The sequence below is a fragment of the Camelus bactrianus genome, chromosome 22 (genome assembly GCF_048773025.1).
Source record: "Camelus bactrianus isolate YW-2024 breed Bactrian camel chromosome 22, ASM4877302v1, whole genome shotgun sequence".
Classification (NCBI taxonomy): domain Eukaryota; kingdom Metazoa; phylum Chordata; class Mammalia; order Artiodactyla; family Camelidae; genus Camelus; species Camelus bactrianus.
The window spans coordinates 8,176,035-8,196,197 of NC_133560.1; the positions used below are offsets into that span (position 1 = coordinate 8,176,035).

Genomic DNA, 20,163 nt, shown 5'->3' on the forward strand with positions numbered 1-20,163 from the left:
GCTCATCATAATGGAATTCATCATATCTGCCCAGCTTGGGAGAAGAAACTTTGGCAGAATGAGTCAGAAGCAAGGTTGCGCAGCGACCACCTCCTCCCGAGGCCCGGGCTGCCCGCCCGCGGTGGCCCTGTGCGCGCTCTGGCCACTTGGTCCAGTCCGCTTCGCGTCTGGAGCCGGCCGCGGCTGCGCCGTGTCCCGAGGTCCTGGAGATGCGCTCTGCGGGCCGGGAGCGGAGAGCGCCGCCGGGGCCTCCGGGCCCCTCGGGCTGCGCCGCCGTCCTGCTGCCGCCCTCCTGCGGCCGCTGCGAGGCGACCTCCGGCCGTCCTGCGGGCCCCCTCCCTCGGCCGGTGACATCACCGCATTCCCGTCCCGGCTCCTCCCGCCTGCAGTTGCAGTGACAGGCGAGCCGGGTCCGGTGGCGGAGAGGAAGTGCGGAGCCGCCGCGCCGAGCCTGTCCCCGCCGAGGCCGGCTCCCCCGGGCGGCTCGGGTGACAGTGTCGCGGCCGCCGGGCGCAGCGCGGGGCACGCGCCAGGCAGAGCCGAGCGCCGGGCGGACGCTGCAGCAGAGACGCGGGGAAAATGGCTGATGACTTTGGCTTCTTCTCGTCGTCGGAGAGCGGGGCCCCCGAGGCGGCCGAGGAGGACCCGGCGGCTGCCTTCCTGGCCCAGCAGGAGAGTGAGATCGCGGGCATAGAGAATGACGAGGGCTTCGGGGCAGCTGCCGGCAGCCAAGCGGCCCTCGCGCAGCCGGGACCCGCGAGTGGGGGTGAGTCAGCTCGGTGGCCTGGAGACTGGGGGTCCGTCCTGGGACTGGCATCCGGGGTACCCGGCCGGCGCGGTCCCGGGCTCAGGGCCCTGCGGGAGTGAAGAGGGCCTGCAATGGCCAGGCAGGAGCGGGCCTGGGGCTGTGTGTGTACCTGAGGGGGGCCTGGGGGAGAAGGGAATGGGGGAGATGGGGGCGAATCTTCTTGGAGATCCCCCTCTGAGGCCCCGCCTGGGGCTGTGGATCTGGTGGCTCCCAGGATAGAAATTCATCATGACATTTCATCCCCACGCCAACTCCACTACTGCCTGGCTCTGGGATCGAACGCAGTCCAGCTCTGTGAGTCTCTCCTGAGCCTTCCTGTAAGCTGGCTGCCCCAGGCTGAGCCCTGCAGGTGTGGGCAGAACCCCAGACCTCCCTGCCCCTCAGACTTAGCTTCTTCCTACCACTGGGAAAGCAGGGGACACTGGCTGTTCCAAGATCACAAACCTTCCTCAGGGACCACCTGCCCTCCTGCAGTCACTGATCTAGACGCTTTACTTACATTTAATCGTTTCATATAGATTATAAAACCCATGTCAGAGATGGCAAAACTGAGCCTCGGAAGGTATTCTCCTGAAACAACTAGTAAGTGGCGGAGCAAGGACTTTAAACCTATTTCTCTCAGACTCTAAGCCCTCTGCACTGTGTCTCGCATAGGCCTGGCCCTGGGTTAGACACCAGCGTGGCGGCAGGGGCATGGAGGGCTTCAGTCAGATGTAGACCTGTCCTCCTGGGGTTTGCCGCTTAATGGTTTTCCAAAGGTGGTGCAGGGTTATCATGGTTAGCGTCAGACTCAGTTTTGGGGGCCTGGTCCTTGCAATAGCATGTTTATCAACAACATTCCTGCTTCAGTTTTTCTTGAAAGATCTTTTCTTAAAATGGTTAAAAGTAGATGTCACCTTTTGTGGCTGCATCCAAAACAGCCCTTGCTTCCAGTTAATGTCATTTTGATGGGGTTTAGGGGCCTGTTGGAATTAAGTGGAAGCTTACATTTTTTTAATGTTTACAAATAAGGCTCCTTATAGTCAAGATTGTATTCATTCAACATTAACTGAGCACCTGCTATGTGCCAGGCCCACTGGGGATACAGAAATGAGTATGAGTTCCTGTGGCTTGAGGAGCTTGAAGCATCTCCATATACCCTTGGTATGAGAAACATAACAAAGCTTTTGTAACATATGAGAAACTGGAGGCCCAGAGAGCCTGAGTATCTTGCCGCAAGTCACATAGCCGTGAGTGACAGATCTGGGACTTGATCCCAGGCCTCCCAACTCTGGGCTCCATGTTCTTGTAAATGCTGTGGCAACCACCCTGGGAAGTGATGGGATGTAGAGGTAGGGAAGGGGGTCTTTTGCTACCCACCCAAGCCAGCAGTAGAGGTCTTTTGAAGAAGCAGCAGTTCCTAGCATCTCAGCACGGACCCTCACACATCCCAGGGAATTCCTAGGAAATGCGGGTCTACGTTCACTCTCCCGTATTCATTTGTCCACCCCCCACCCCCACCCCGAGACAACCGTTTCCCTAGTCTGGTTGGCCTGGGAGAGGCCCCGCTGGGAGAGTCGACGTCAATACCACCTAAGAGAGAAGCAGGGAGAAGTCAGGCAGAGGGAAGCCAGAGGCCTCTGGGCATTGAGCAGGCTGGAACCTCTCCCAGGACACTGGACCTCCAGGGGCTCACAGCCTGGGTGGGAGGTTCCCTCTCCGGCAGGGGTGGTGCACGGATTGGCCCCATACCTGTGGTGGCAGGTAGGAAAACTGGGACACGGCCCTCTGACAGTCTCCCAGACTTAGAACCACGGAAGCTGCCAACGCTCAGCTGCCCTGCTGAGTGGGGTATGGGGGTCAGGAAGGTGTTATGGGATGGAGGGTCAATAGATGGCCAGACAGGATGGAATTGATGTGACCCTCCTCGGCCTAGATGGTACTGAGCAAGTAATCCTCCCTGCCCAGTGATGAATGCCAGGAGCCCGGATGAGGCGGAGAAAATGTGCCTGGGCGGAAGCTGGCTCCCACAGCCAGTACCGCTCATCACTTCTGAGTCTCATCTCTTAAATGATGCCCCAGCGCTGAGCGCCCTGACATCGGGCCCCCAGGTACCCCTGGGGAAACAGTGTTTTGGGTAGACCTGAGCCTGAGCCACTTTGAGACTCTCCTGTGGGGCTGGAACCGTGGCCAGCCTGAGCAATGGATACGCTGTTTCCATTCATCGGCCTTGGGTAGGGCCCAGAAGGTTTACATTTTCACACCCAGATTTCTGAGCGCTGAGCCTGGCTCTGCCCTTGACTTGCCCAGTCATTTCCTGGCAAGTTCATTTCCCCTGATGGGCCTCAGTAAACTCCCAGGAATGTTCTGGATCCTGTCTGCCCCTGTTCCGAAAGGGGTCAGGGATCTGAGGGAAGCAACACCCAAGGGGTTATTTCTGGGGCTCGGGTCTGCTGAGCCCCTGTTCTGCTGGCTTCAGAGTGTGCACACGTGGTTATCAATGTGCAATAGGCTAGTCAGAAAGCACTTGTGGGAACAGACTGGTAATCCTGTGTGTGGCTGTGTGTGGATTCCCAAAGAGGCTGAAGCCTCATTTCCAGGGCATGCTCATGGGACTAAGAGACAGGGAAGACACTTTCTGAAGGCCAGAGAGGGGCACCTGGCAGCTCCTGCGGACGAAGGGCCTGAGACTGGGACCGGGCAGGGTGGAGTGGGGCTGTATAACTTCCACTCCAGAAATGCCAAGTGCACAGACTGGCATCCTCATAAACGGACTCCAGGCCCTGGTGGAGGAGGTGCCCCAGGAGAAGAAGCCCCTTTGCAGGTGATGCTGCCACCGAAACCCCATCAGCACACCTGATTTAGGGACCAGGCCACCCATGCAGGAGAAACTCTTGTCTGAATGAGCAAGGAGGACAGCTGACATGGCGGTAAAATCAGTCACCGATGACTCTGAAAACAGTTGATTGTAATTTATATCAGCTAGGGATTACTTCCATGGGGTTAAAGCACTGTCAGTGTTGCTCACAGCTCTGGCTGGCTGGTGAAGTATACTGGGCCGTCTGATAATCTCATGTGGCCTCCTGGGGCTCTCGGCTGAAAGGCATTTCTGAGAGTCCTCAGGCCTTGCAGATAACAGTGGGGCCCAAAAGAGCAATTCAGCTTCTACTGAGCCAACCCTTACTGCTCACCCCTGAGAACTGAATGGGGTACAGAACCTGATAAAGGGGTGTGCGACCTTGGGACTGCATCAGAGGGTGGGAGGCGGGTGCTGTAAAGTACTCTGGGATGCCCCAGAGATGAGACCTTCCAACAGCGCCCAGGGAAGTAGGGGAAGTCGTGGAGGGCTTCCCAGAGGAGGTGACTTGTGAATTGGGCCTTAGAGAATGCCTGGGTCCCAAAGAGCATTCTTTAAGAGAGGGAAGTAGGAATAAAGGCCTGGGGTGTGGCGTGGTGTGTTTGGAGAAGGAGGAAGCCAGAATAGGGTTTGTGGGAGGGACTGGTGGGAAGTGGCAGGAAAAAGGGGGCAGGGCCAGATTGTAAAGCTCCTCATTCAACCAATATTTATAGAGCCCCTGTTGTGTGCCAGGCACTGTTCTAGATGTTGGACCCCAGTAGTGGGCAAAACAAAGTCCCTGCTCTCATGGAGGGTGCATTCAAGCGGGGAGGACAGATAATAAACACATACAGAAATAAACACATCGGGTGGGGGTAGGTGCCCTAGAGAACATACTGCCCAGAGGAGGCAGGAAGGGTGCTGGACGATGAACGTCGGGGGTGGTCAGGAGAGGCCTCTAATAAGGCCATGTTGGAGCAGAGGCTAAAGGGAGTGAGGGAGCAGCCCACGCAGAAGTAGGCAGGAGAGCCTTCTAGATGGAGGGGACGGCACCTGCCGAGTCCCCAAGGAAGGAGCAGGTCCTACAGGCCGCCGTGGTCCCTGGGAAGAGGATTTCTTTTTGGTTTGTGTTCATTACTTGTTAATTGGGGGAGTGACATAGGTAAGCGTGTGCTTCTCAAAACATCAGCCCTGGCGGGTGATTTGAAAGAGACTCGGGAGAGGGTGAAGATGGAGGTAGGGAGGCCTGGGAGTGGACAGAAGCTGCTTATTCCTTCTTTCTTTTTTGCACTGATTCATTTATTTATTCAGCAAATAGTTTCTGAGCTCTTCCTGAGTCGCAAGTATGGTGTCTGACTCTGGGGAAGACAGTGGAGGGGATAAGGACACAGGTGTGCCCCTCCAGGTGCCCACTGCTAGCAGAGCAGACACACCAAAGTAGCTGCACCCGTGGGCCAGGCAGGGGGCGGAGGGCAACTCTGAGGGTCCCCTTTGCAGCAGCAGCCACAGGAATTTGTGACTAATCAGATGTCGGGGAAGGAACAGGGAAGAGCCACTGTTGAAGGCAATCCTTCTGGGAGGGGCAGGAGGGGGAAAATAGGCCAGGTGCTGCCTGGTAGGGGCTGTGGTTCCTGCTCTCACAGGTGGAGCCATTGCTCAAGGCACCACAGGGACAGGCAGAGACCCGCAGGTCCCTCTTCCCCTGCCCTCGTGGACCCCGCCCTGAGCCTCCAGCACCTCCGCCTGCTCACTGGGCACAGGCTCCACCGACAATCGGGCCATTCCCAGCTGTGGCTGAGGGGAAGTTCATTTCGGGTGGGTGAGGAGCTATTACTGGCTGGGTGACCTTGGGCAATCATGTAGCCTCTCTGAGCCTCAGTTTGAAAATCTGTAAAATGGGTTGATAATAACTTTATCACAAGGCTGTGGTAAAAATCAGATGTGATCACGCCTGGGAGAAGGCTTTGTGAACGGTCAAGGATTGAGCCCAGGTTATGTATGTATCTGTTATGTCTGCATGTGTGGGGGTGAATACACACACAGGCGTGTATGGAGGTTGGCTTGGGTGCTAATGTAGGACCATTCCCTGCTTGCAATAAACTGAGTAATGACTTATGCTGTCTCCTTGTTCTCTTTCTAGCAGGTTCTGAGGACATGGGGACCACAGTCAACGGAGATGTGTTTCAGGTAAGCAAGATTCAGTCTTCACGAGGGGAGGGACCGACTGCCTGGGTTTCAGAAACTTATGGCCCCCATCATTGGTAGGATTCGGGCTTCATGTTCTGTTCATTGGGATGGGGACATTGAGAAAGGTTTTGACATTAAAAAAAAAATTGTGTAGGGGAAGGGGTTGAAAAATAAGGACCACTAGAGACAAGGGTCAGTGGGGTTTGCCCTCAGATTGCCCGTGGTGATGTCCAGCTGTCATAGGGTGAGATAAAGTGGCCCACAGTGGCATGGACTAAAGGAACCACAGGGCGCTGCACTTGTGGGTGCCATTAGTGGGAGGCTGAACCCAGTGGCCATCTCCACCACGTCTGAGCATTTTAACTGGGCAGGCTTTGGATCCAGAGAGTCTACTTCTCAGAATTTTCCTAAAGGAATTAACTGAACAAGGACATCCGGATTCTTTGCAGGATTATTTACAAGAGCAGACAAACTGGACACAACCTAAGTGCCCAGCATCAGGGACCTGGGTAGGTCAATTGGAAAACCATGCCATTGTTAAAAAAAGCAATCAGAGCTTTCTGTATTGAAATGAGAAGAGGCTCATAAAATCGTAAATGGAAAAGCAGCTTGCAGAGTAATATGCACAGTATGGTCCTGCTTTTTCTTTTAGAAATATGTTTGCACGAAAGATCTGAAAGGATGTGCACCAACTGTTAACAGTGGTTAGCCCTGAGGTCATGGGAGAATGGGGCTAAGAAAAGAGCTTTTACTTTCACTGGATTGTTTTACAGTTCTTTGTAGTGATCCTGTAGCACACATGCAACACACACACACACAAACCAGGAAAAATCTGGCTAGTAAAGATATTTCTAGTTAAAAACTTCTTCTCTCTGTACCCACCTAACCCCCTCCCCTCATAATATACAAACCATTTTAAAAGTACTTAAAGAACTTGGACCACAAATGGCATCCCCAGGACCCCACAGATGGCAACAGTCCTTCACCACCCCCACCCCCACCTGCAGATGCTTGGGTGGGGACAAGCCTCCACTGGATGAGCCTTAATTCCCACTGGACTGGGTCAGAGACCCTTGACCACTGAGGTTACAGCTGCGGGATCTCCTGAGCTCTGCCCGGTTGGGGAGCTGGCCTCCTAAATCTTCAGGGAGAACAAACAATACTTTTCTTATGTAAGAGGGATGGGCCGGTACCTTACACAGGGCAACTGGCCAAGCCCCATTTCTGGAAAATTACTCAACTCCCAGCAAGCTGGAAAAGTCAGTCTCTGGGACTTGAAGAGCTTCGTTGTCTCCTTGGGCTTGAGAGCATCAAATAAGCGGCATTTACACCTGTGCGGTTTGGCAGAGCATTGAGACTCAGGCTGCCCCTTCCCTGGGCACACTCAGAAGGACTTCGTGTGACCCAGAAGATCTGTATCCTAAAGTGGCCTTGGACCTGGAGATAACGCTTGGGACCGCAGAAGTACCTAGAACACCACCCTTGCTGTACGTTAGGATCTTGAGGTCTGATCCCTCCTCACCCCCGGGCTCACTGTGTATTTAGTGGATCTGAGGAGCCCTGGGCCTCCTCCCCAAGTTCAGCGGGGACTCTTATTCTCACTGCTACCAAGAATAACCCCAGGTATGTTTATCTGTAAATCGCTTCACATCTGTGCTATCACAGCATCCTTCCAGGGAATGGGGAGGGGTCCCAGATGAGGTGAATCACTCAGAAGCTTAGTGGCCAAGTTCAGGTTCATGTAGATCTCCTGCTCCTGATCTGATCCCCTTTGTACCACCCCTGTGTTGCTGGACAGGGCGGGCCGTGGCGGCCGGCTTGCAGGGGGGTTGCCCCCACGGACATTCCACAGTATGGAGCCTAGAGCAGGGTCTGTCTTGTGCTGTAGGGGGAGAAGCCTTGCCTGTGCACGCCGCATGCTTTTAAGGGTCCTGGGCAGAACTTTCTTGCTACCTTTCTTAATCTTTTCTGGAAGCCTACGGGACACTAGGGGGTCCAGCTAGGAACCTGATCCCCAACAAGCCCCGAGGATAAGCCCACCCACACCCATTCCAGTCTGCCTGATGCTGCCAGGGGCAGGGAGAGAAGGGCCCGGCAGGGCTCCCTACTCCCGAACACGCTCTCCCCCTTCCCCCACCCACTGCCGTCATCCCTGCTGAGCTACTTAGAGGAATCAACAGCTCAGCCCAGCTTAGCTTCAGCTGGTCAGTGCCAGAGATCGGGTGTGCCTCCTCCTCCTGGCTGTCCCTGGAGTCACAGGGACTGTGGTGGTGCCCAGTGTCCAGCACAGGGGTCCCTCAGGAGAGGGGTCGGGAAGCTGGTCTGAGACCAGTTTGGTCCTGAACGTAGCCTCCTGCCTTTTGGTCCCAGCCATTCCCCACCCCTCCCCTCCCCTGACGAGCTTGGAAGGGGCTCAGAGCATTCCTGCAGCCCCTGGTGAGCCCTCCTGGGCTGCCAGCACCCCAGTAGCTGACCCAGTTTCCTCACTGGCAGGGTCGGGGCAGGAAAATAAGTCGGGAGTGGCCAGAGAAGGGGAGCCAGCAAATGGCTTCTCAGGACCGGGTCTGCTGGCAGCATGGCTGTGTTCTTCCTGGTTGTGGTGATGGCGCAGCCCGGACTGGCCTGCTCGGGGCCCGCCACGTGGCGACACCGAGCCCTGCAGCTCCGCCGCCCTGGCACGTGCACACCCGCTGCAGGGCACCGCAGTCGCAGGGCGGTTATCACACACGGGTCCCACTTCGCAGCCGGAGTGGGGTGTTGTCACTCCCACTTAACGGGTGGTGAGACCCAAGGAGCCCAGGGAAGGGCCTTGTCAAAGGTCACGCATCCAGTGAGTGGCAGGAGGGCACTTAAAGGCCAGCCTCTCTGACTCCGTGTCCCAGGCTGTTCCTGCGCCGGCCACATCGCACATCACTTTGCAGGGGGCCCCTCATTCCTCCACTTAGTCAACTCCCATTCTCTGCCAGCCGCACACTGGGCTCAGGGTGGTGGATATAGAGGCAAATCCAACATGTGTTTGTCCTCAAAGAGCTTGCTTCTGACAGAGGACGGAGACCTGAAAGATGGGGTGTAGGGGGCAGGGGGGAGGGGGCAGCACAGGACGGCAGGGGTTTGGGTGTGAGGCAGGTATCAAGACCCAGGAGACTGGGTTCTCAACGATGTGTCAGGTACCACCTAAAAGCTTACACGGATTAACTCATTTCATCCTCCCAACACCCCTACCATGTAGGTTCTGTACAGATGAGGAGGGAGAGGTGCAGGGAGGTTTAACAGCTCCCTCTGGTTACACAGTGGGAAAAGCTGGACTCCAATCAGGCTCAGGCGCCAGATGCTGCACTGAAGTCAAAGGGTGCAACAGGGAGGGATGCTGGAAGTGGGCTTCTAGGCTGCCCAGAGCGGTGTGGGTGGTCCTGGCTGCGGGAACAGCATGTGCAAAGGCACAGAGGGGAAGGCACTCAGTCTGGGGCTCGCCCGGAGCCTGGCTCCTGCTGCAGAGAAGGGTGTGCTGAGGGAGCCTGAAGAGACCACAGGGGCAGGGCTGGTGTGCCTGCAGGTGGGAGGACCAGCGGCAGGGGGTGAGGGGTGTTCTGGGCACAGCTCCCAGCCAGAGCGCTTCAGTGGGCCGCGCTGCTGGCTGACCAGTGGTGGAGGAGGCAGGCCCAGCTTGGCCAGGCTTGGCACCCTCTGGACACGACGTGCTTGGAATGCACTGTACAGTGGCCCTGGATGTGCTGTGCTGCTGCTCTAGGGGCTGAGAGAAGCACCGAGGGTCTAAGCGGTTTCTCGAGGCTCCTCCTCCACCCAGACTGGGGCGATGTGGCAGGTTGCAGTGGAGGAGTTTGGATGGACTCAGACAACCTGGGCTTCATTCCTGGCTTTTCCCTGCCGGACGACCTTGGATCAGTCACTGCTCTGAGCCGGATTTCTCATGTGTAAAATGGGGATTGGAGGCTTTGTCCTGGTGCCCCTCCAGGTCTGTTGAGAAGAGTGCTGTATAGCCCTGGAAGCTTCTTATAAATCCCAGACGTAGGCATTAAGGGACCCAGGACGGGGTACGGGTGTGGGTGTGAGAGAGAGATGGGGAGTGGGGCGTGGGCAGTGGGAGGGGGCACAGTCCTAATCTTGGGAGGTAGACTTACCAGGGAGACAGAAATCATGTGCCACGGAAGTGACTTTGATCCCTATTGGCTACGTGTGGCCAATACGTTTACACCCAGGAATTCAGTTTGAATTCTGACTCTGCCAGTTCCTGCCTGGGTGAACTTGGAACTTTGGAGTTAGACTTTTCCTACCTATAAAATAAAGATAATAAAACCCACCATGTAGAGTTGTAAAGACCAAAGAGAACCGTATAATTGCAAGTTTCCTGTAGGCTTTAAAACACTATAACCTGTGAGTCTTAATTTTAGGGTAGTCTTGATGGAGATGGTGAGTTCTGTTCTGCCCTTAGGACCCTCTCTAGCCCACCTCTCCCGCCCCATCTCCTCCATGCCTAGTAGCATCTCTGTACTCAGATTTCCCCAAAGGCACCAGCTTCACATGGTCCTTACACTGCCGGCTCTTGGTCTGAAATGCCCTTTCCCCATCTCTTCGCAGCCTGCTCTGCTCCCAGCCTAGAAGGGTCACTTCCCCCCTTGTCCCTCCTCTTTTCCTGACCTGTGTTACAGCATGAACCCCAGGTTCTCATTTGTGAGGGACTCCTTCTGCCAGACTCCCGGTTGATGGGCTGTCTTGTTCATCCATGTGCCCAAGCCTGATCATCATTTAATTCATTCATTAAATGTTCTTGAAATCCTTCTACAGCCAGGCCCTCCCTGTCCTAGATACATTACAGAGACAGGCAGTCTCTGTCCTGGAGGCCACTGCTTGGTGGGGCGGGGTGCGTCGGGGAGGGCAGATGGTAAACGTGAACAAACCAGCCTTTTAAGATATAGATGAGTGCCAAGAAGAAACAAAATGTAGCACCTGGATAAACACATAGACATGAAAGGGACTGCCGTTGTCTGCAGATGGGACATTCTCTAGGATTGGGCGGAGGTCCTTGTAGCCTGGCGTCGGGACAAGGTTGTTCCCGGAAGTGGGCAGGGTGGGGCTCACCCAACATCAGTGATCAGCTTGTCCAGATTAGGGCCCTGGAAAGGCTCCTCGAGATGTCACAAGAGACTCTAAATTGAAGCGTAACCCTGTGCAGGCCCACTCACGGGTGGGCCTGATCTGAGGAGCCAGGCTGCACCGCCTCACCCTGGACCTGCCCTTCCCTCTCCCGCTGGACAGCTAGAGATGCAGCCTCGATGTCCCATCTGTGTGCTCCTTCACCCTGCTGCCCAGAGCTCCTTGGGCAGACGCTTACCCAGCACCTCCCCTGAGCCAGGCATATGCTGCTTCCGGGGATCTCCGTCCACGCATCCTCTGCTTACTGAGCAGCGGCTGTGTGCGGACAGTGGGCGTCACTGGACAGGTGCTGTTGGTGGGAGAAGACATTAAACAACACCAGTGTTCATGAGAGTTTCAGAGAGTGCTTGAAGGAGGAGCCCCGGGAGTCATGAAAGGATGGAACAGGGGTTCAGAGGGTATAAACTAGGTTCTGCCCTGCCCACTGGGAGCTCATGGTCCAGCGGGGAGATGCACACAGTAGAAGGTGAAGGTCGTGCCAAGGAGCCCAGGGAGGAGGGGGTGTGAAATCTGCTTGGGGGTTGGGAAAGGTCCCAGAGCTGGTACTTCTGAGATGGAAACTCAGGGCATGGAATAAGATTTCATCAGCCGGAAGAAGGAGGGAGGAGGCTGCAGGAGCAGACAGCGGTGGGGCAGCATGAGTGCGGGGATGCCTGCAGATGGGGATGCATAGAGCAGACAGAGCACCACAGCGGGAGTGGCAGGAGGTGGCGCTGGATTGTAAGAGGTCTCAGTTTTGTAGGACCACAGGGAGCCAGCTCCTTGCTGGACTGAGCTTTGAGTCCCCACCCTGGCAGGAGGTGTGGAGAATCAGGCAGAGCCCCGGGCTGGGAGTCAGAGGCCTGGACTCTGGCCCTGGTTCTGCCACTGTGTTATGTCATCTCTCCTCTCAGTTTCCTCCCCTGTAAAATGGAAATGAATAATAATAGTAACTCTAGCTGCCATTCACGGAGCCATCACTCCATGCCAGACACCCTTTCAAATGTCTTACAAATACCGTAGCATCAAACCCTCACAACCGCTCTTAGAAGTAATAAACCTATTATGATTCCCCTCTCAGATGAGAAAACTGAGGCCAGGCCAGGTGAAGCAGCCTGCCCCGGCTACACGCCTAGATAGCAGGCAGTAGAGATGGGATTTCAACCCAGATAGTCCAGCTGCAGAGTCTGAGTTTTCCCTCCCTGCACAGTCTTAGCCGTGGCCATCTCAGGGCCACTTGTTCACTCAGCAAACAGTTATTAAGTATCTGCTGTGTGCCAGGTACTGTGCTGGGTGCTGGGGACATAGCAGTGAACAGGACAGGCAAGGTCCCTGCTGTCACAATGGTGACATTCAGATGGAGGAGACAGACAATGGACCAGTAAGCATATTATAAAGTGAGGCCATTCGGGACTGTGTGTCACTGGGTAGAGTGCGTGCTTAGCATGCACGAGGTCCGGGGTTCAATCTGCAGTACCTCCATCAAAAAAACCAAAATAAAGCAAAAAATAACCCCCCAAAAAACAGAAAGAAAAGAAAGACTAGAACCTAAGAAATATAGGGGGTGGGAATAACTCAGTGGTAGAGTGCATGACGAGGTCCTGGGTTCAATCCCCAGTACCTCCATTAAAAAAAAATTAATAAAATTCAACCGTCAACAATTTAAAAAAACTATAATAGAGAGGGGCTTTAGTGATAGAAACATAGCGGACTCCTCGTGTGCCAAGAAACGTTTGAAGTTCTTTACCCTTTTTAACTCATTTCATCCTTATATTAACCTATGGGGTGGGTGCTATTTTGGAATTTTATAGTGAGGAAAGTGAGGCACAGAGAGGTTGCTGGCGGAGGACACAGTGAGAGCAGAGGCAGGGAAGGGGCACAGGAGACAGTGGGTGTGAGGTTGTCTGCGATGGGAGGGGTGTCGGGTGCTTGGGCATCAGAGACAGCCGGGCAGGTGGATGGGCTGGACACACTGCTGTACGTTTGTGTCCTAGGAGGCTAACGGTCCAGCTGACGGCTATGCTGCAATCGCCCAGGCCGACAGGCTGACGCAGGAACCCGAGAGCATCCGCAAATGGAGAGAGGAGCAGCGGAAACGGCTGCAAGAGCTGGGTGAGGGCAGGGCTGAGGCTGGGAGCCGGGCTGGGGCGCCCCCAACCCCGGGTTCCCCGCTGGGTCGGAGCGGGCAAGCCTTAGGGTGTATGGGGCCCTGCGCCGCCGTAATGTGGGAACTGGCGGGGGACGGACCAGGGCAGCTGTGCCTGCACATCCCTACTGGAAAGCTGCTGCTCACTCACCTGCTGGGGTCGCAGATGCTGCCTCCAAAGTGATGGAGCAGGAGTGGCGGGAGAAGGCCAAGAAGGACCTGGAGGAGTGGAACCAGCGCCAGAGTGAACAAGTGGAGAAGAACAAGATCAACAACCGGTGAGGAGCTGTGAGGGCACGAGGGGGCTGTGGGGACGGCAGCAGGGACAGGGAAGGGAGGGGGCTGTGGGGACAGCAGCGGGGACAGGGACAGGAGGGGGCTCTAGGGAGGTGAGGGGCCGTGGGGACATGAGAGACTTATGGAGACATGAGAGGACTTATGGGGACATGACAGACCTATGGGGACATGAGATGAGCTATCAGGACATGAGGACCTATGGGGACATAAGATGAGCTATCGGGACATGACGACCTACGGGGACATGAGAGGACCTGTGGGGACATGAGAGGAGCTATGGGGACATGAAAGGAGCTATGGAGACATGAGGGACCTATAGGGACATGAGATGAGCTATCGGGACATGAGGACCTATGGGGACATGAGAAGACCTGTGGGGACATGAGAGGACCTATGGGACATGAGGAGCTATGGGGACATGAGAGGAGCTATGGGGACATGAGCGGGCTGTGGGGACATGAGGGGAACTACAGTGTGGGGGACGGTCTCGAGAATGGGTGATTTGGTGGCAGTAACAGAGGAGGGAGGAGCTGAGCTCCCAGAGCTATTTCCTCTGTGGCCTGTGGAGTTTGGAGCCCTGAACTCTGCAGAGCTGGCGCGCTGTTAAGCCCTCACCTCCTCACCACGAGAGAGAAAAAGGGAGTTCTGTCAGTTAAGAGATGAGGCCCCAGGACCCAATGGAGCCTGAGCCAGGCTGTCCTGGGGCCCAGCCGCCAACGCCTAGGCCTCGGCCCCTCGTGGCCATGGTTAGCATCCCAGAGGACACAGGCCTGGCTGGGCGGGAAGAACCGAGCTGCGTGCAGGATTTTATTGCTGATAGAAATGGCAACGCTTCGACCCAGAGTGGCTAAAGAATAGAAGGACATGAGTGGCCCGTGTAACTGGGTAGACCAGGGGGAGGGCTGCAGGCACCACGGGCGCAGGGGCTGAAACCAGGTCCGCCAGCGCTCACCTTTCCTGTCTCGGCTCTGCTTTCCTGGCTGTGACCTTCACTCCTGGCCACACATGCCTGGGAGGGGGGCAAAGATGGCCACCAGCAGCTCAGGCTTCTGTGCTATTTTCTTGGCAACTTCAGTGGGAATAAGCCTCTTGCTCCCAGTAGCTCCAGCTGAGCTGACCTTCACTGGTCTGGTGTGGGTCACGGGCCCATCGCAGGCCCAGTGACTGTCCCAGGGAGGGACTCTCCGTGGCACCCAGCCTGGGCGGTACTCCCATTCCTTGGGTTGTGCCTGGGGTCCAGTCCCACCCAAACCACAGGGACCGAGTGGAGGCAGCTGATGCTTCAAAGGACAATCCGGATGCCCCTCCTGGAAGAAGAGGGACAGATTTTGGGCAGGAAAGACAGCAGATGCCTACCACAGACCACCTTGGCTGAAATGGTTTCAGACTAGACACAGCCCAGCAGCCCCGGCCTTTGAGGCTGTGCCCTTCAAGGTACCAGCCCTGCCAGGAAGGGAAAGGCTGGCTCTGGGAAGCCCCCAACTTCTGTTCAGGAAGCTGCTGCAAGCCAGGCTCTGGGCTGGGCACTGGGGAGACAGACGAGAAGGACCCAGTCTGTGTCCTCAAAGAGCTCAGAGGACAGAAACACACATGCACAACTGAACTCGAGAGTAGGACCCTCTGCAGGAAGGCTCTGGAAGCAAGGGATGTAGGAGGGGCAGGGACCTCTGTGTCTGGGGTCTGGGCTTTGGAGGATGACGAGGAGTTCTTCAGGAAAGAGGGCAGAGGATGGGCAAGGGTATTCTAGACCAGGGAACAGCATGATATGAAAGGACTTTGGGTCTTGGGCACCAGGGAATGGTGGGAGAGAGGGCAGGAATGAGGGCTCCTATGTGCAGGGCCTCAGATGCCAGGGTTGGGCAGACTTGGGCTGTGGGGAGCCACTGGAGGTTTGTAAACATGGGGTGTAACATGATCAGGGCTGAGTTTTAGAAAATGCCACCCACTCGGGTGGGTGGAGGCTCCCCGCTCTCCTCTCTGGGCTGTGGAGACTTGCCAAGCCTTCCAGAACTGTGCTTCCTAACGTGTCCCCGACTGGAGGTACTAACGCTGTCTCTCTTTCTCTTTAACCCTCTGCGTGTCCGTCTGTCTTGCCATCCCGCCTTCCCCCACCTAACCCCTTTCCCTCAAGGATCGCTGACAAAGCATTCTACCAGCAGCCAGATGCTCATATCATCGGCTACGTGTACGTGTCTCCTTTGCTCCTCTGCAAAGGCCCCTGTGTGTGGCTGGTGCGGTTTCTGGTCTCCCACTTGCGGGGTATAAATGAGTGTGGCTGGGCCTGGGGCGATGATCAGAGCAGGAGGTGAGCCCGCGGGGCGGGCACAGGCACTGACCTTCACCTCCATCTCTCCAGCAAGTGTTTAATGAGCATCTCCTGTGCCTGGAGACAGCTTGGCTAAATCCAGGCAGAGAAAAGAAAAGAATGCCCGGCCATCCCCAGGTGAGAGAGGCCAAGGGCAGAGCAGCCAGCTCCCTCCCTCTGAGAGCCTCTTAGGCCCAGGAGGTGGGGTGAGTCTTCTGTTGAACAAAACAAATGTTGAATGCAGAAAGAATGCGCAGCCTGTCCCCTCCTCCTGCCCCCAAGTGCACTGCTCCTCTGCAGAGCTTCAGCCTGCATTTGGCCACGAGCCCCTGCCCAGACCACCATGGGCCCCCTCACGTGTTCCTGGTTTGGGGTCTAGTTGGTCCTGCGACTACTTTAGACCTGAGACGGCAGAGATCTCCTTTCACGCCGCCCCAGTTGGTTGGTAGTGACAGCCTGGATGGTGTGTTGCGGATTGTGAAGCCGAAGGAAAAAAAAATGCAGTGATGACTGTGTGATGACGGTCATGTGTGTAGATGCCAAATATTTGCTGTTCGTTGCTCTGGGTCCGCCCTTGGCAGGCCTCTGCCGCTGTCTGGGCTAACCCTTTTCTCATCGAACACCAGACACTCCAGAGTAAAAGCCTTCCGCTCCTTCCTTCCGTCCACGCTCCCGTCTGTCCAGTACTTATTGGCACTTACCCAATGCCAGTGTCTGGTCAGACAGGTATAGGACACACACAGCCCGTCACCTCCAGTTGCTCCTGGTCAGGAGCATGTTGTGACAAGAGCTGCATGGAGGGCCACGCCGGGCTCTGGGAGCCACCCTCTGTGGGGGGAGACAGGGCGGGCTTCAGAGATGCAGGACCTTCAGCTGGACCTTAAAGTGTGAGAAGGAGTGTGCTGGGTGGGGAGGATACGAAAAGTCGCTGAGGCAAAGGCCAGGAGACCGGAAATACTTATCTGCCTGCAGCGGCTGGGGCAGGGAGGTCAGTTTGGAGCAGGGTTGCAAAAAGCCTGTTGTACAGTGTTAAAAAGCTCAGACTTGATCCTGAAGGCAGTGGGGAGCCAGAGGAGATTTTAAGCAGGAGGGTGTGGACGGCAGAGGGGCACTGGCACTGGGGAACACCACAGGGGGTTCAGTGCTCTTACTGTGCCTGAAGAAATGGTCAGGGAGCACCCACGGGAGTCCTGAGGACAGGAAGAGTCTAGACCGGTGCTTCTCAGACTTCCAGTGCCTGTGAATCACCAGGGGATCTTGTCTGATTCTGATTCAAGAGGCAGAGGTGAGGCCAGGATTCTGCATTTCCAACAAACTTTAAGGTGATGTCGATGCTGCTGGTCCATGAACCCCACTTGGAGCAGTGAGGTTAGAGGGGAGCCTCTTGACCCAGAAAGGAGAGCTCCTAGGATTGCTTTCCACAGCCCCGCTGGCCAGCCGAATCTACACAGCACTACATTTTCCCCAAGCCTGCACACACCTGCTGCTCTGTTCAATTCTCAGCCCAGTGAGACAGATCTGCCAGGCGGGGTGCTGATCCCCACTTCACAGGTTAGGAAACGAGCCCAGGACAGGGAAGCAAGATCACTGGTGGCGGGGCTTGGGGGGAGTGGGTAGGACACCTGATCCAGGGCCAGCTCATCCTTGATCCCCGTGGGGGTCACCTGGAGAGCTCTCAGCCGTCAGCCAATGCCCGGCATGTGGCAGGACTGGTCCTGCTTGAGAAGCAGGGGGCACTTCCAAGGAGAAAGGGGCTTTTAGGGACACTTGTTAGCCAAACAGGACACAGACCCAGTCCTTTCCACGCAAGAATCCCTTATTGTCTTTCTCTTAATGACTCCCATGGTTAGGTTTTGTCCACTAAATTGCATTTACTATATTTGCTTCTCCACTGTTCCTTAACAGTGGCTTCTGTCACTGTCAGCCAGAACTCATGATGAAGAAACCACCAATTTTCATCCTAACTTGATTCTAACCAAAAGCACAGACTTCCACGGAGCACTCCCCAGGCTGTGGCTCCACAGAGGTTAACAGTCATTCAGGGCTAAAAAGAGACCTGTAGTCAAACGTGCTTGCGAGGTGGTAGGTTCTGTGCCTATCACGGGGGTTCGTGATGCACACAGCGCATTGAAGGCCTTGAAGATCCTCTTTTGAGATCTGCTGTGATGTTTGACCACAGCTGTTTTCAGCAGAACACTTAATGGGGTCCACAGAACCCCGAGGGAATGCTGACCCAGATGCTTCAGTCACTTAGGGGGTTAGTCAGTGTCCTATCTCCGCCCAGTTTCTGGAAACACTGAAAATAGCTGAGGTGCTGTATTAGTTCCTCCAAAGGCCTTTAAGTGTCAGGAGCTCCAATTTGGGAACTCTTTTTTTTTTTTTTAAATAATTTTTTCCCTTTTTGGGAGGTAATTAGGTTTTAATTAATTAATTAAAAATGGAGGTACTAGGGATTGAACCCAGGACCTCATGCCTGCTAAGCACTCACTCTGCCACTGAGCTATACCCTCCTCCTTCCAATTTGGGCACTCTCGATGGAGTGGTATTGAACAGAGAGTGCTGGGGCAGGGGGAGGAGGCTACTTTAACTGCAGTGGCAAGAAGGGAAGAACTTTCTGAGAAGGTAAGCCCTGCACTCAGATGTGAGTGATAAGAAGCAACAAGCCATGAGCAGGTCTCGGGGAAGCGGTGACAGCAAGTGCAAAGGACCTGAGGCAGGACCAAACTAGGCTTCCTTTGCTGCCCAGGCTGTTGCTGGGGGCCTGAGGTCAGAAGGCACGGGGCTGGGGAGGAGACATCTGGACAGAGTACCCCGGAGTAGACAGGGCAAAGCAGCCTTGCCCAGTGGAAGCAGAGTGTCACTGATTCAGGGGGAAGGCAGACAGCTATGAAACCTGTCCTATCTCCACCTGCAGGGCATCTGAGGAGGCTTTTGTGAAGGAATCCAAGGAGGACACCCCAGGCACAGAGTGGGAGAAGGTGGCCCAGCTGTGTGACTTCAACCCCAAGAGCAGCAAGCAGTGCAAAGATGTGTCCCGCCTGCGCTCGGTGCTCATGTCCCTGAAGCAGACGCCGCTGTCCCGCTAGGAGCCTGCCACCAGCATGGCCGCAAAGCAGGGGCCGGGCTGGGCAGAGGAGGAGCAGCTGTTTTGGCTGGGGTGGGGGGGGGATGCCTCCAGCAGCTGCTACACAGCCTATTCCGTTCCTCCCCATCTCCCGGGGCTGGGAAGGGGAACCCTCACCCCCTCACCCCTTGTTCCCTCACGGCCCTATGCCCTAGCCCCTCACACTTTCAGTCCACAAAATTGTGACTGGCCTTCCTGATGTATTTTTTTGTCTTGGCTTAAAGGGTGTGTTGTTAACTCTTTTTACACTTATTTATTATCATTCTCATTTCTCTGGAAGCCACAACTGGTGTCAGGGCTCAGTTTGTGCTTAGAACTTTCCCAGGTTCATGGACTTGAGAGAAGGGAGGGCTATTCCCCTGGAAACCCAGGAGCTCCCCCTGGAAGTGGGGGTCCCCATCTGTTTCTGTCTGCAGCCCCCAGCCCCAGGGGAAAAGGCCACCTCTCACAGAATGCTTTTGCAGCCTTGATCCTTTCTGATCCTTGAACAAGCCTGTGAGATAGGGATTCTGTTCTCATCATAGAGCGACGGACCCCCAGAGGGGAAGTGGCTTGGAGGCAAGAGGCAAGACCAGAAGTTCCTGGTGGGGGCTCCCTCTACACCTGGGTTAGAGGCTGGTGAGGGTAGCCTCTGCCAGAGCCCCTCCCTCCTTCAGCTGTACTTCTCTGTGGATTTGAGAGAAACGGTTGGTGACTATACCTTCTTCCCCATCAGCAGAGGTTGCAGAAAGGCTATGTTCAAGCCACCGTGACCTGAACAGTGTTTAAAAAGATCTGAGTACCTATCAACCATATCAGTTTCCCAGAGCTGCTGTAACAAAGTACCACAGCATCTGGCTCAGAACAATGGAAATTTATTGTTTTGCCATTCCAGAGGTCCGAAGTCTGAAATCATGGTGTCAGCAGGGCCGTGCTCCCTCTGAAGGCACTAGGGGAGGGTTTGTGGCAGCCTTCTCTTCTAGCTTTGGGCAGCTCAGGTGTTCCGTGGCTTATACAAGCATTACTACAATCCTGAGTTCATTTTCACATCACCTGCCCTCTATATGCATCTGGTTTTGTGCCTAAATTTCCCTTTATTATAAGGGCACCACTCAGACTGGATTAGGGCCCACCCTATGAACTTATTTTAACTTGATTACTTCTGTAAAAACCCTAGTCCCAAATAAGGTCACATTCTGAGGCACTGAGGTTATATCATATCTTTTTTTTTTTTTTTTTTTTGGTCGGGGGGTAGGGCAGGAGACACAACACCAACAGTTAAAAATAGTGGTCATCCTCTTTAAAAGTGCCCTAGTCCTCATCACTTCCCAGCTGTTCCTTGAATCGTGAG

General features: G+C 55.2%; 1 protein-coding gene across 4 annotated transcripts; it reads left to right on the forward strand.

The window, feature by feature from the left end:
• The first annotated feature begins 354 nt into the window (after positions 1 to 354).
• CLTB (clathrin light chain B) lies at positions 355 to 19,070 on the forward strand. Of its 4 annotated transcripts, none has more exons than XM_045510075.2 (6): positions 355 to 766; positions 5,767 to 5,810; positions 12,956 to 13,073; positions 13,274 to 13,385; positions 15,536 to 15,589; positions 18,624 to 19,070. In XM_045510075.2, the coding sequence occupies exons 1-6, from the start codon at positions 580 to 582 to the stop codon at positions 18,793 to 18,795; spliced, it is 687 nt and encodes a 228-aa protein (XP_045366031.1). In that variant the 5' UTR covers positions 355 to 579; the 3' UTR covers positions 18,796 to 19,070. The 4 variants fall into 4 exon arrangements, with proteins under 4 accessions (XP_045366031.1, XP_010944515.1, XP_045366033.1 ...); XM_010946213.3 differs by having other exon boundaries at positions 356 to 766; positions 5,764 to 5,810; XM_045510077.2 differs by lacking the exon at positions 15,536 to 15,589 and having other exon boundaries at positions 359 to 766.
• The last annotated feature ends 1,093 nt before the right edge of the window (positions 19,071 to 20,163 follow it).

Excerpts from the sequence above, each read along its gene's own strand:
- CLTB (XM_010946213.3), top strand. The coding sequence starts at position 580 with ATGGCTGATGACTTTGGCTTCTTCTCGTCGTCGGAGAGCGGGGCCCCC. Across the intron at positions 767-5,763 it reads GCCGGGACCCGCGAGTGGGG|CAGGTTCTGAGGACATGGGG; the intron begins GTGAGTCAGCTC and ends TTCTCTTTCTAG. Across the intron at positions 15,590-18,623 it reads GCTCATATCATCGGCTACGT|GGCATCTGAGGAGGCTTTTG; the intron begins GTACGTGTCTCC and ends CTCCACCTGCAG.